We start from the raw sequence: 15757 nt of genomic DNA on the forward strand, positions 1-15757 counted from the left end.
AAAACCCAAAATCTTCATCCCACACAAAATCGGGAGCCCTACAGCACTGGCAACTTCCACTCCCACTCCCACTCCCACACACTCCACATCTACCTACAGAAGATGAAACCGTCTGCCTGCCGCTGAGCTAAAACCCGCTCTGGGTGAGAGGCTCTAGAGACGTTCGACAGTGTATCGACGGAGAGAGCACACCTCGCTCAGTAAAAGAGGCACGATGTATTATTTTCAGCCCCTCATCGGACTATGGATTTTCGGCGCGGTCCATTACTAATTCATGCTCTTGCACAACCTGGAGGAAACCTGAGTGGGATCAATGGGAGTGACCTTGGGCTGGCTGGCTGGCAGCTCACGTGTTTTTTGACTGATTCTGTGCAGTTGTGGGGCCATGGTCGCGACTGCATGGGGGGGGGTGAGGGTGGCGGGAGGCACTCCTGATTCTCACATCACCGTTGCGTGCCGCAACCGAGGGACGAATGGTATAGCGGCTCCTCACGGAAGCCGAGGAGTGAAGTCTCCCGTAAATCCAAGAACAGTCCTGGGTTTGATGTTTTAGCTACCAAAGTTGTGTGGAGTAAAGGGATGCTTATCTTTCCAGAGGTGCCAGGGTCCCCCAGTACAGCAGGGTGACTCTGCGGGCTAGTGGCCAAAGAGAAGAGGGAAGAAAAGGCGGAAAGAATGACTATGAGTCCTGATGCCCTCACAGAGAAGCAGATCTGATGCTGACTGAGCGACCCAGCAAGGGGTGTGTCCAAACAAATGTGCCCCCCCATCAGAAGGCCCCCAGAACCCACCTGTGCACCCCCAGTGCAGTTTCAATAGTGCCCCGCATTTTTCAAACAAACAGCAAATAAAAAAATGAAAATGCATTAACATAGAAAAGGAAAAAAAGAACACACATTAACATACTGTCTGGTTCTCAAAGGCCTTGGATTCTTATCCAATTTCATTTCAGTGTTTACAGTATCTTTCTGTGACTACAACACGTTAAATATTCTGCCTACTGAGCGTTTGAACACAGTGAATAATACCTCCTTTCATTTGAAATGTCTGAGATCTGGATGCATCTCATAACAAAAATGCAACTGAATGGGTTTTTTCTCCTTTCAAATGAAAGTGCTCATTGCTTCTGAATTCCACGCATACTATTACACAACTAATGTTTACAGTCATATTTCAGACTTGCACTGGTTCAATTTTCTGTGAAGCACAGCCGCAAACTCGGGAGTATGTAAATAAGATCATTACCACTCATTCTGCACATATTAAGGCTGAGCTACAGAATACAAATAAAACATATTATCTAAATGTTTGTATTATGCAGCAAGAACATAGTCTTCTGATACCAGTTACTCTGTGAAGCTAATGAAGATTACATCATGCACACTGCCTTTTCATGCTCAAGTAAATACCAGTTTCTAAATGTGACGCTGACATAATTAGAAAAACATCACAACTTCTACTTTGTTGACGTATTTTATTGTGAGATGGGAGTCATAAAAAAACTAAACAAAAAACAAAACCTATAAAAATGACCATGGATTAAACATTGACATATAAAACAAGTTGTGGCCTTGTCTGAGACATAAAAAGTAACAAATTGGCACAAATAAAACATAAACAGGTATGTCAATACAATTTTGGCTTTGTAAAAGGACAGTACAGCTTCATGGTTAGGATAATCCTTCAATACAACAGCAAAGATTCATGCTATTAGTCACACAGTTAGTTTTCAAAGTTTCAGTAGCTTCATAGTAGAGTGGGGGGGGGGGGGGGTAAAACTAACTTAATAATGAATGCAAAGGTAACGGGTTCTAATTTCTTTTCTCAGGAGTATCTTCAAAGACGTGCTGATATGTTGACGTAATACTTTTTTTTGGAAAACATATCTCAATGCCAAATGTTTGCTTCCAGCTTCATTTACCGTCCAAATTATTTTTCATACTAAAATATATTATTGTATTAATACAAACTACAGTATTGTACACTACACTGTGTAATAAATAACCATAAAGAAATATAAAAATAAGACACATAAATATAAAAGTTTTCTAAAACTAAACAGGTATGTATATCAGTGAGGAGGGTACTAATACTGCCATTGCTGAAAACATACAGTACACACATTTTTTTGCATGAACATAAAAAAATCCAAAGGATAACACAAACCAAACACAAAATAAAATTAATACTGACTGGTAAAATCAGCTAATATATGTCATAGTGGGACCATATTTAGTAATATTTGTTACCTGAACACCAGCTGAGCCCCCCACATGGGTTAAACTGAAATGATTGGCATTCCAAGGCAGGAAAAAAAACACTTTCATAAATATGACTTCATTTCACCCAACGTTCTAACCCTCCTGAACACCTGGAACTGTAGAGACGAGAAAGCGAGGCTTCATGAACCCCATAATGAACAAGGCTGTCATGTGCTTTGCATGAACCAATCAAAAAAGGGCTCTCCATCACAAAACCCTCCCGTGATTGGCACAAACCAGTGAGCAACTGATGACATGTTTCGACCCCGCCCATTTCAGGATCTTTTTGAAGCCTCTCTCTCTCCCATCACTACTGAACATCCCTTCTTTCTTGCTTTTCTCTGGATGTAAACCAGGCAAGTGGTTTATGCCTGCAGATAACACACATGTAACACAGTATCAACAATTGAAACACTGGGATCGATGGGACACTACAGCCACAAGGGCCAGGGATCAGATGAGTCGGGGGGGGGGCTACTACCGAGACACTGGATAATATAGGCCCTGCACTGACACACCCACACTGGCTGGAGCCGCTGAGTTATCACTGATCAATGGCACTTTACAGCACACAGGTCTTGCATAAGGCTGGGGGGGGGGAGTGTGGGGGGGTGAGAGAGTGGGGGAGGGGTGGAGGGATTGAACTCTTCTGCTCTGTACTTCCTCCTGCTTCCGCTGACGCTATAACAATGAGAAAATATTCAACACAGACAAAACAAACAAAAAAAAACAAATCACAGAGCAAAGAAAGCTGCATCCATGGCTCTAACACTCTCTCCCCCTTTCTCTCTCTCTCTCTCCTCCGCTTGGTAAACCCTTTGTTGATACTGGGTGCCACATTTTTTGTCTTTTTTTTGTCCCCAGAATTTTGTATTTCTTCTTAAGGCTCACAATCCACTTACAAAACAAAATGCTTCGCTAACATCAGCTAATGTTATGGAGGTCTACGCTAATGCGCTAATACTGAAGGGTAGACAACACTGACGAATGTTGTATCCATAGGTAAACCAGGAATACTGTAGTGCAGGTTTTTTTTTTTTAATTCCAACCTAGTAAAATACTGATTTAGTTCATTGGCAATAAAAAGGTATAGAAATCTCTCCCAACTGTACATCTTAAAAGGTTAAAACATGAGCAACGAAATTAGTAACACTGAAAAAAGAAATGACCCAGGATGTTTTAGTAATAAAACATTATCTAAAACGTGTCAGCTCTAGCTTTCAGAGTCAGTATATGCATTTTTTGTTAAACTTTATGCATTTTTTTACAAATTTCGTAACACTGAAAATTCTTTTCTCGTGTGAAAAAGTTTTTTTTTTTTTTGAGATCAGGCACACCAGGATTTATACACAGTAGTGAGCTGAAACACTGCATTCCTCGCAATCGTGTTTTCTTTTTTCTTTTTCCAACGATAAAATTTAATACTGTACGGAGGGGAGAGAACTGTGGTATTGACTCCTTCCGTTCATCTCCCTCCATTTGTATCTAGAAAAAAAAAATCTGGGTCTCCTGGCTCGTGTTCCTGTTTGCGTCCTCGCCGTTCTCCGTGACTGTCTTAGCCTCGCCCGCCTGCTCCTCCGTTTCCACGGTTTTCTCCGTTGCCGTGGCGTCCTCAGTCTCCATCGGCTCCACTTCCTTCTGCCCCTCCTCTTCCTCACATGCTTCCTGCATTTCAGTTACTGTTGTTTCTGTTTCCTCTCCCTGTGCTACTTCCTCTTCCCGCGCCTCCTTTTGCCCTTGCTCCTCCTCTTCTTCCCGTACCTCCTCCTTCCCCTGCATTGGCTCCTCCCCTTCCTCCTCCTCTCCTCCAGTGTCTTCCCTCTCCTCCTCCTCTTCCTCGCCTATCCGCACCACCCGTATCTCCTCGTCATTCACCCCCGCCTCCACTTCCTCCTCCTCCTCCTCTTCCTCCTCCTCCTCCTCCTCCTCGCTCTCCTCGTCCTCCCGGGTGCTGCTCTCCCGGTCGTCAGAGTCCAGGTGGGAAGGGGGCGAGGCGGCATCTCCGTCGGGCCGCCGCTCCCCGCCGGACAGGGCCAGGCCCTCTTGGGGGGCCCCCGGCTCGCCCCTCTCCTGCCGCTCCTGCGCCTCCTTCTTGCAGTAGGAGTAGCGGTGGTTCATGTGCTGGGAGTAGGAGCCAGAGTGGGAGAATCGCCGGCCGCACTTGTCACACTGGTAGGGCTTCTCTCCGGAGTGCAGGCGCATGTGCTCGATCAGGTGGTGCTTGTGTTTGAAGGCCTTGCTGCAGATGCCGCACTCATGAGGCCTCTTACCTGCGGGGGGGGGGACACAAAGGACAAAATTCTCCATCAACATTATACAGTACCTCCTCCACACACGAGAAAACCTGTTCTCTGTGAACTAAGACAGATCAGGAAAAACATTCAAAGAACCATTATTTCTCTGATTTCCCACTCATATACATATCACACTGTTTGCTTTATTAACCTGTGGTAATGACTGAAACAACATATATACATACCGGAGCTACTGAGACAAACTACAAAGGCATTGATGCAATTTATGCAATTTATGAAAGATTTCAAATCTAGCATTCATCACAAGAATTTTCAGATGTTATTTTAGAGGGGCTTAGGATCAACCAAAGAACCCTGAGGTATACCACTGGACAAGGGATTCCCAAACTTCTGCAGTTTCGACCAACTATCCCCCCCCAACTATTTTTGCCTGATTTCATTGAGCGCTACGAACATGAAGAAGACATTACTGACACAGAAATGTCAACCATCACAGGAACCGCATTTATATGAGATGATAAAGTGATTTCTAAGGGTGCTTAAAAATGTCTGCAATTTTCCACTGCAAAAACAAACCATGAATGTCCACTGAGCACCCCCCCCCCCCCCCCGACTCTGCGGTCCCTTAGGTGAGGTAACAATCCACTGCGCGTTGGGCGACTGCGGGGTCCAAAAACTTAATGAAAATGGCCTAAACCGCTGCGGGTCAGAGGTCATGGATGAAGTCATTTTGGAGTAGAAATGACCACCCTCGGGCCAGGCGCCTGCTGCAGCGCAGGAGAAAGCCCCGCTGGGCGTGCGGTTTGCGGTCAGGCCTCGGACGCAGCCCCAGTGGCTGGCGTGCGCAGACGGCTCGGCCAATCACGGGCGGAGCCCCGGTGTCCGGTCAGGGGGGGTGCTGCAGGGAGGGAGGATTTACGCCGTGTGGGGCGGGGTTGGTGAATTCTCGTTTTTTATTTCTGCATCAGTCCCCCTGGACCTCAAAAGCAGGACCATGAGGTGACGCCTCATTGTTACGTTACTGTCACTTAGCGGATGCTCTTATCCAGAGCGACTTACATAGGTTACAGCTTTATAAAGGTCCCGTGGGTGTTGCAGACGGAGCGGGGAACTCGTGAGCCTGGCGATGCGTACCTGTGTGCTCAGGGAACTCAGGAACCCGGGGATGCGTACCTGTGTGCTCGGGGAACTCAGGAACTCGGGAACCCGGGGATGTGTACCTGTGTGCTCGGGGAACTCAGGAACCCGGGGATGTGTACCTGTGTGCTCGGGGAACTCGGGAACCCGGAGATGCGTACCTGTGTGCTCGGGGAACTCAGGAACTCGGGAACCCGGGGATGTGTACCTGTGTGCTCGGGGAACTCGGGAGCCCGGCGATGCGTACCTGTGTGCTCGTACTTGTGCCTGAGCAGCGAGCTGCTCTTCTGGAAGATCTTGTCGCACAAGTCACACGCGTACATCCCTTTCTCCAGCCTGCGCGTCTTCCTGCGTGGGGGCGCCGAGTCCGAGTCGTTCTGCTCCTCCACCGTGGACACCCCCTCCGAGCTGGTGTCCTGCCGCTCCTCCTGCTGAGCCGAGGTGGGGGGGCAGAAGGTTAGTGGTGTCAGTATGCCCCTGATGCTGACCCCCCCCCCCCCCCCCCCCCCCCACCAAGACAGATCTCTTATAGCGCACCAGGGATACCCAGAAGAAGCTGAGGGAGGCTGATCAGCTCCGCTAAGTGACTGATATGAACCTTTAAACACACCCAGTGCATCCTGTCCATTAAACATGAATGCACACACAACACCGTAAATCAATACCGCCACAGCCTGCAGTGGCTAAAAGGATCCCTACTGATAAGCAAAAATTTATCAGCAACGTCCTGATGTCTCGGCGTTGACCGAGCAGGAGAGCGATACTCAAAGAGACAGATCTGCCCACATTTTGATTTTTATCAAGGCATAGCCTATGAATTGAAAAAAGGGGGAAAAAAGAGAAATAGCTGACAACAATTACGCTTTTCCTTTAAATAAACTGTCTCCCAATAAACAGTCCACTGAAGTAAAATACACACTCCAAGGGGCTCTGGTGTAAAAATGAAGACATCTCTTTCCAATTCTGCTGTGACCCGACGCTGTTTCATAATTCATCTCCAAATGCTTACTGAAAGCAGAGTTGTATATTATTAATCCAAATCTGTCAAAGCAGGAAATGACTATTGCTAGTATATCTAAACATAACACTCAATCAGTTACGCGCTTAAACAGAATGTCGTTGTACTGGAAGTAGTCACGTTTTCACTCATTGTGTTGCTACCGCTATTAAATGTCGAAAACAACACAAACATTATCCTCTAAATCAGTGTTTCTCAACCCTCTCCTGGAGTACCCCCTGCCCTGCATGTTTTAGATCTCTCCCTGCTCCAACACAGCTGATTCAAATGATCAACTTGTTATGAACTCCTGAAGCTGCTTAATAACAAACTGATTATTTGAATCAGCTGTGTTGGAGCAGGGAGAGATCTAAAACATGCAGGGCAGGGGGTACTCCAGGAGAGGGTTGAGAAACACTGCTCTAAATCATATGAATTACAAGTTTGCAAACAAAGCCAAACTTGACAGTGTGGTAAAAACACCCTACCACTTACACTGTCTGATTTGTGAGATTTGGATTCATTTGATTCATTAAATAAAATGTGTCACCAGCAGGAGTTTGGAGAGCACAAATCCCTGTAGGTTCACTTTCTTTCATACTTCCCAACACGATCGACGGTAGGTCTCTAAACAGGCTGCCATGATTTTGCTTCTGTGGACTGCTGATTGAGAGTAAAAAATGGTGATTTGTAAGAAAAGGCATGCAAGATCATCTTCAGCTAGTCATCTGATTTTTTTCCTCCCTTTGGTAAATTCACGGACTGTGTCCAGTATTCATAGGAATTGGGAGATTCCACACAAACTTAAGCCCTGTCCTCTTTTCAACTGGAAACGTCACGCGGCTTTCATAATTCAATAAGAGTCGCGCTACAGATTTTTACAGAGAGAAGGAGTCCCTCAGGTGCCTTGGATATCACGCACACGCACACGCACACCACATTTGGCAGGAACTCTCCCCTTGTGGGACTCTCGGCACGGAGAAAAATTCGCCACATGTCTTCGGCAGAAGGGATCGATCCTGCCCCCGTCTCTCCCTCACGGTGACGGCCGCTAAAAGAGCTGGAGACCAAGAGACAGAAAACTGGAGCCCAGCCCCGCGGGTGCATCCACACACCCAGCCTCTGAGCGCAACAGCTCACAGCCGTCAGGGACGACGGCCAAAGGAATCATGGGATTGCAAACCCCTGCTTTTCCAGGACCTCCGCCCTCTGAAAGGCGGAGGCCGCTCTCGTGCGCTGAGCTCAGTGGGCGGGGCCCGACCTCGCGGCAGCAGAGATGACCTCGGCGGAGGCCCCGGGCCAAGACATCTGGTCTCACGGCGCCGGCCGATTTGCGGAGAACCCGCCGAGTCCTAACAGCCTCCTTTAGAATGCAGAGGAATGACGACCCGCTACAGCGCACGTGACGGCGACTGCTATTGCGGACGTGCCGGACACTGGAGGGACACACAACAACAGGATGCCTTACGCCTGGATAAAGGCAAATAACTTCTGGCACTCCTACGACTTTGAAACACTGAGGCACTTTACAACTCCTACCATGGGGCCATGGCAGGAATTTCTGAGCATCTGTTCACGTGGCCCCAGAGAGCCAACCAATCCTACCACCACCACGTACAACAACAGCAACTACTGAACATCGTAGAAACCGTAGAATCTGTCAATTCAATTCAGGACGGAAGGACAGCGCACTTCGGACACACCTGGCTGTACTGCCAATTCAATTCAGGACAGAAAAAAGAGTGCACTTCGGGACACACCTGGCTGTTGCCGTTGGCTTGCACGGCGGCCTTCTGCGGCGTCTCGGTGCCCGATGGGCTGCTTCCGGAGGTGGCGTAGGTGTAGGCCAGCTGAGGGATGAGGATGGTCTGCTTGTTGGTGGTCAGCGCCCGCAGACAGGGCACGCTGCTCTGGCCGGTGATGGCCACGATGGTGGGCAGCTGGGTGGCGACGATGTTGATGGGGTTGGCACTTGTGGTGACATAGAGGGGGGCGTCAGTGGCAGAGGTGGGGGTGGCGTCGGCCGGCGTCTGCTCTTTCTTTATGCAAGTCAAGTTCAAGGGCTCGTCCTGCACAGTGTAAACGCTGTTCTGGAAAACGCTGACCCCGCCCGCCCGCTCCGCCTCCTCCCTGGGGAGTTTCGGGAGGGACAGGTCCAGGGGCTCTTCTGTGTCCTTCTCGGACTTCACCACGGGCGCCCCCGCTGACAGGTTCAGCGGCGACGGGGAGGGCGGGGCGCTCTGGGAGCCATTGATGGCCGTAGGGGTGGGGTCGACAGCTACGGCAGGGGTCTCCGCCACAACGTCGCCGTTCTGCTCCTGGGTGACCGCGGGTGATGCCTCCCGCTCGGGGGTAGCGGTGGGCGACCCTGCCGAAACCCGCCCCGACCGCATCCTCTCGAACCACTTCCCGACCACGTCCGGCGGCAGGCAGACCGAGTCCGAGATCTTGGCCAGCTCCTCGGTGGCCGGCTCAGCGTTCAGGGCGTAGTAGGCCTTGAGGAGCGACAGGAGGTTCTTGACGGGCGGCTGGCCGGGCGGCAGGCTCCCGTCAGCCAGCAGGGAGGCGATGGCGGCCTCAGCCCGCTCGGCGTCGGCCCCATTCACCCTCAGGCCCTCCTTCTTACAGTGTTTCAGCTGGTGAAGTGCATCTAGGCCGCCCGGGCAGTCATCGCAAAGGAGGCAGGTCCCAGCGCCCTTTTCCGATTCTGACTCCGCCTCCGGCTCCGCCTTCCTGCCCTTCTCCGATTTAACGGTCAGGTCCTCTGGGAGCTTCTCTGCCTTGCAGACCTCGGCCCCGCCCCCACCCCCGGGGGCCTCCTTCTTCAGGGCCTGGGCGGCGAGCTGGGCCTGGCCCGGGTCCAGGCTGTAGTTGATGATGATCTTGGTGGTGCCGTCCTGGTCGACGACGGGAAGACTGATGGCGGAGATGACGGAGTGGGCACCGCCGCCCGCCTGCGGCTGAGCGGGCGCCCCGGGGAGCCCCGCCTCTTTGGACGCGGCGTTGAGGTGGGCGCTCTCCAGCACCTGCCGTAGCACGTTCCCATCCACCGCCACCTTGAGGACGTTCTGGATGTCGCTCAGGTTGATGCTGATGGGCGAGACCAGCCCCACGGTGGGCAGCACCACCGCCTGCACCACGCCCGGCGAGGGCGCCACCGCTGCCGTCTGCAGGGCGGAGCCCCCGTTGAACACTCCGTTCACGGCCGGGGTCACCACCACAGGCTTGTACTCGTACTCCACAGGCTCCGACTTGATCTGGTTGAGGGGCAGCTGCTCCTGCAGGGGTTTGCCGTGTTCGGGCTTCTCCCGAGCCTGCGCCCGGGCCGGGGCGGAGGGCGAGGAGGGCAGGGCGGGCGACGGGCACTGGGGGGCCTTGCGGGGCCGGCCGTTCACAGGGCTGAGGCCGATGCACTTCTTGCTGCTGATGTGGGAGCTGTAGGACCCTGAGTGGGAAAAGCGCTTCTTGCAGTTGGAACACTCGTATGGCTTCTCTCCTGCAGTCAGAACACAGAGACACTTTCTCCGTCAGGAACAGAGAACCTGCCGGGGGACATGCTGGACAGGCTAAATGTGCTCCAGTGACACCAAAACTCTGACGTACAGTACCAGTCAAAAGATTGGACACACCTGCTCATAGAAGGGTTTTTCTTTATTTTTACCATTTTCGACATTTTAGAATAATAGTAAAGACAACAAAACTGTGAAATAGCACAAAAGGAATTATGCAGTGACCAAAAAACAAATCAAAATTGCCTTATATTTTTAAAATTACCTATATAATCGCCTGAATTAAATAAATTATTATTACCTATAATTTTTTTAAATGAAAACTTTTTTTGAAAAGAAATTCATACATAGGCATCAACTTCACTATTAATATTCATCTGAGAAACAAGTTTCAAGCATTTAAGCGCAAGTCTTCAGATCAAAATGTCTGTGACTGCATGCTTCCCGTTATCTTGTGTGTCCAAACTTTTGACTGGTACTGTAAAGGAAGCATTGGGAAACAGTCTCTAACTGCCATCCGAGCAAACACGACATCAAACAAGGACACGAAACCACGTAGCACAATAAAGAAACATAAATAAGAAGCTTTTACAAAACCCAAACGTGGCTCTGTGTTGAAATAATTCACACGGGCCGGAGCCACGGCCAGTTCGGTTTGAGTCGCTGAACTTCACGCTGCCCCACCCCCCCCCCCCCCCCCCCCCGTTCCCGCTGCCATGGCGATGGCGATGCTCACCGCTGTGGATGCGCAAGTGCTCCTTTAGGTGGTGCTTGTACTTAAACGCCTTTCCGCACTCAGTGCACTTGAATTTGCGATTGCCCCCGGACTGCGTCACGTGGGCCTGCGCAGACAGAAGGAAACAAGCGAGAGAGAGACAGAGAGTCAGCGCAACGCAGCGTTCTTCCGCCTTTACCGCAAATCCCCTTCGCGTTTCACCACGCCAAGTCCCTGACGCCGGCGCAGAGGACCTGACTATCAGACAGCTGCGAGTCTGACAGGAAACGGACATAATCTGGTTTGGCGGTCAATAATATAAGCGCGCAACCGTGATTATTCAGATTTAAGCGCCGGCATCTATCCTCCCTCAGAAGCCAGCCGCAATACCGTTTAAAAATATATATATAACAAAGCGATGAGATTGGAAATACGGGGGAAAGCTAAATGAATCCATAAAATAAATGAATTCGGTAAATGCGGGGGAAGAGATAAACTTTCAGGTAGTTATTTCGCAGTAATGGTCTGTTAGTGGGAAGGATGCCCAGGTCCTCGGTGAATCGATGAGCCGAGATCCGTGCCCAGAGAGGGGGAGGAGGCTTCTAATCTCAGGACACTGACTGAAACATGAAAACCCATGCAATTTCAGTACTGCAGATGCACTGTCTGTTTAAAAAAAGGATTGCTGCTGTAGAAAGCAGTGGATCAGACACATTGGATACATCACATATTTAGCCTGTACAATGACACTCAAATGTCACTCTGCTAAATGACAATGATGTAATGTAATGTAACCTTTTGTACAGCCTGAGCTGTACTCGAATAAGCCCTGGCACCTACACGAAAAGTGCGTCCGACAACCTGGACCCTCCTGACGACAGCCCTGGGGGCTGGGCCCGGTGGCGGTGGGGGCCGCAGCGGTTCTGGTACCTGGTACTTGTGCGCCGTCATGTGCCGGTCCAGCTGCGTCCGGTAGGCGAAGGTGTAGCTGCAGACGGAGCAGCTGAAGTTGTCCTCACTCTTCTCGTGCCGGTACTTGATGTGCTCCTTCAGCGAGGTGTAGCGCTTGTAGCCGCGGGCGCAGTACGGGCACGTGAGGAGCTGGGAGAAGGCGTCCGAGGTGCCTGAGAGAGGGGAGAGGAACGGGAGCTGTGAGTATTTCGGAAACCTGCACGGAGGAGCCTGTCACAGGGGACAGATCCAGCAGCAAAGCGCTCACAGGGGACAGCAGAGAGACCTCATGGAACAAGGATCAGGGTTTATATGATGATTATAATGTCTGATAAAGATCAGGAAAAATTCAAGAGTGATGCATAGACAGTACATCCCAATAACTGTAGCCCTCATGAGCACCATGAAAGACCCTTCATGTGTAAGTTACGTAAGCTACGTGTAAGTTAAGCAACTGTGTGTACACAACTCGATAAGCAGAACACTGAATTGTGTGGTCTATGGCTGGGTAGGTGTGAGATACATCCCTACAAAAGCAAAGTTCTATTCTGTTACTTTCATTTCTAAAGAATATGCTTCCTGATGCTGCAAAACAAGCTCTGGAGGTCCGCAGTAAACATGCTAAAGCTAATTAGGATTGGGGTACTAACAGTGCATGCGGTCTGTTCGACTGCTTGTTCAACAAAAAGGTTTTGAAACTGTTAGGAACCTTCGGTGATTGAAGTGTATACTCCAAGACAAACCGAAGCAACCGAGACAAACAAGAACAAGCAGATTAAAGGCATTCAAGGTCAAGTGAGTGTTAAGCAGGGACATATAATTAAATCTGAAGTCACACCTAAGCTCTTCCCTCAGAAACACCAGCAGGGAACACGCAGGGTAAGCACCATTATTTATGTCAAACCTGTGAAGTCTTGTATTAAAACACGGGCACAGTGTGAGGAATCTTTTCAGGTGTTGTTATTTCGCACTACAGGTTACCAAAAGCAGGAGCCTGTGTAATGCAATAAAGAGTCTGCTCTATTCATTCACAGCTGAACGTGGCATGTTCGTTACTAAAACCATCGTGTGAGGAGCAATCATCAGGACTTGCAGTGCTAGAGCTGACAAGGCTAACGCTGTACTAACAATGTGGATGGGAGTTGTAGTTTAGTGGGAGAGGAAGGAAATGGGGGGATAAGGGTTGAGATGATAAGATGTTGCTTGGAAGCAGAGAGATGGGGATATAGGTGCACGGTTAAGGCGATGTGGTTCATGGGGGTTGTAGTCCAGAGGAGGAGGAGCGATTGGGGATATGTGTGCAGGGTTTGGGTGATGAGGTGGATGGGAGCTGTAGTCCAGAGGAGGAGAGATTAGGCATATGGGTGGAGGACTAAGATGATGAGATAGATGGGAGTTGTAGTCCAGAGGAGAGATCAGGCATATGGATGCATGGTTAAGGTGATGAGGTAGATGGGAGCTGTAGTCCAGAGGAGGAGAGGTTAGGCATATGGGTGGAGGACTAAGGTGATGAGATAGATGGGAGTTGTCCAGAGGAGGCGAGATCAGGGAAATAGGTGCATGGCTAAGGTGATGAGATGGATGGGTGTTGTAGTCCACAGCAGGAGAGGTCAGGCATACAGGTGCAGGGAGACGGGGTTTGGCGGGCGAGGGCGTTACCGTTCTCGTCGTGGCTGCCGGCCTCGGGCGTGCCCTGCCGCGGCTCGTCCTCCGGCGCCTCGGGGTAGATGACGGCGGTGTCACCCTGCTGCAGCATCTCCTCCACCATGGCGTCCGTGCTGTGCTCCTCATCGCCCTCCGAGCCACACTCATCCTTCACTGCAACAAACACACACACACACACACACACACACACACACACACACACAGACACACACACACACACACACACACACACACACACACACACACACACAGACACACACACACAGACACACAGACACACACACACACACACACACACACACACACACACACACACAGACACACACACACACACACACACACACACACACACACACAGACACACACACACACACACACACACACACACACACACACACACACACAGACACACACACACACACACACACACACACACACACACACACACACACACACAAACACACACAGACACACACACACACACACACACACACACACACACACACACACACACACACACACACAGACACACACACACACACACACACAGACACACACACACACACACACTTTTTTCAGGGATGGCCACCATAACAGGAAGTCAATGTGCATTCATCTGTTTTGGCTCAGTGGTTAGAGAACTGAGGTCATAAACAGAGGGTTATGAGGTCTAATCCCGACGGGTTGGCTGACGTAGCCTCCAGCAAGGTGCTCAACCTTAGCCGCTTCAGTAAAACATCCAGCTGCATAAATGACCATAGATAAAAATATGAGCTAAGCAAGTCGCCCTGGGTTGAGAGCATGTGCTAAGCAAACAAGCAGTGTAACGTTTGGGTGTTTTTTCATCACTGGCCATTGGATGTAACATTTACTGGAAACAGGTGTGCAGGGTAACAGGGCACCCGTTGGGGAAGCAGTGGAATCACCTTCTCCCCCCAGAAGTAAAATGCAGACTCGGTTTATCGTTTCCGTGTTAAAATTTATGAAAGGGTTGCAAACAGTGTTAAATTGTAATCATGTGGGAACCGTAAAAAAAAAAAGAACAATGAAAAATGTAGATTCCAGAGTGATGTAGTAACCAAATAAACAAACAAACAGACAAAGCAAAAACACATCATGTTTTTGATGTGTTTTCAAATCACAACCTCCAACTACAGCCCACAATCCAAACTGCAAACCCATGTTACTCCCCTGCTTAAATCCCTCCACTGGCTTCCTGATGCAACTGGACGCCTCGCTCCTTGCATGGTCAAGGCAGGAGGTGCTCGTTCTGCCAGACATCGGCGTTTCACCTACATCGCTCCCCAGTGGTGGAACGAACTCCATGTCCCACTACGGACAGCTCCTTCACCCCATTCCTTCAGACGGGGCCTGAAGACGCACCTCTTCAGACTCTACCTGGACTGACCCAGCACACAATTGCTGCCGCCCCCCCAATCAGTGCTGTCGTAAATTGCTGTGCTTTTTAAATTGTTTCTTGTCGCCGCCTTTACCCTGACACTCATTGCGCTGTTTGAAGTTGTTGATGTTTGCTGTTTGAAGGTGTATCGTGTTAGTTGCCCTATACGCTGTAGTTGTACAAATCTGATAGTACTGTGTCCTCAAACAGACCTTGCTCTCAGCTGAGAACTGTCTCATTGTGGAACTGTACACATCCTGTCCCCGTACTGTCGCTATACTTTCTGTATGCACTTTTGCACATCGCTTTGGATAAAAGCATCTGCTAAATAAATAAGTGTAAATGTAAATGTAAAAGTGACAGTGAGTGTTGAACAATGCTGGTTGCAGTGTGTGTGTGTGTGTGTGTGTGTGTGTGTGTGTGTGTGTGTGTGTGTGTGTGTGTGTGCGCGTGTGTGTGTGTGTGCGTGTGTGTGTGCGTGTGGGTGTGAGTATTCGTGTGAGTATATGTAAATGTATCTGTGTGTGAATACTTGTGTATAGAGGCAGCAGTGTAAGGAGCAAGGGCAGAAACGTTGCTGGTTCGATTCCCTGCTGGGGCACTGCTGCCGTACCTTTGGGCAAGGAGGGCCGGACTCGAATGAGAAGAAATAATCTGAATTTGTAATGCGCGAGCCGATTTTATTGATGTCTGCGCTAACATTAAGGATTCTAATTCTGGTCCGAAGGGGGAAATGGCGCCGCGTGATGCAGGATGGAGTCATTAACAAAAGAGGAGGAAAAACTAATTATTCTTCAGAGCATACAGGCAAGACGGACCATTACATAACCCCCCCCCCAATCCGTTATGGTCTGCATGATGATGCAAT

The 15757-nt window shown here is 49.7% G+C and overlaps 1 protein-coding gene across 5 annotated transcripts in view; it reads right to left on the reverse strand.

Annotated features, from left to right (window-relative positions):
• Window positions 1-3562: 3562 nt before the first annotated feature.
• LOC118772482 (zinc finger E-box-binding homeobox 1-like) overlaps window positions 3563-15757 on the reverse strand; it is an 84096-nt gene continuing 71901 nt past the window's right edge. For 3 of the 5 annotated variants that reach the window (XM_036520853.1, XM_036520854.1, XM_036520851.1), the window contains exons 4-9: window positions 13485-13643; window positions 11805-11998; window positions 10896-11001; window positions 8411-10146; window positions 5901-6084; window positions 3563-4531 (exon numbers count right to left, since the gene is read on the reverse strand). In XM_036520853.1, coding sequence (XP_036376746.1) covers window positions 3747-4531; window positions 5901-6084; window positions 8411-10146; window positions 10896-11001; window positions 11805-11998; window positions 13485-13643 — 3164 coding nt within the window. In that variant the 3' untranslated portion in view covers window positions 3563-3746. The remainder of the gene's footprint in view (window positions 4532-5900; window positions 6085-8410; window positions 10147-10895; window positions 11002-11804; window positions 11999-13484; window positions 13644-15757) is intronic. The other 2 variants (XM_036520855.1, XM_036520852.1) reach the window with 1 other exon arrangement.

Source organism: Megalops cyprinoides, chromosome 2 (assembly GCF_013368585.1).
Source record: "Megalops cyprinoides isolate fMegCyp1 chromosome 2, fMegCyp1.pri, whole genome shotgun sequence".
NCBI classification, from domain to species: domain Eukaryota; kingdom Metazoa; phylum Chordata; class Actinopteri; order Elopiformes; family Megalopidae; genus Megalops; species Megalops cyprinoides.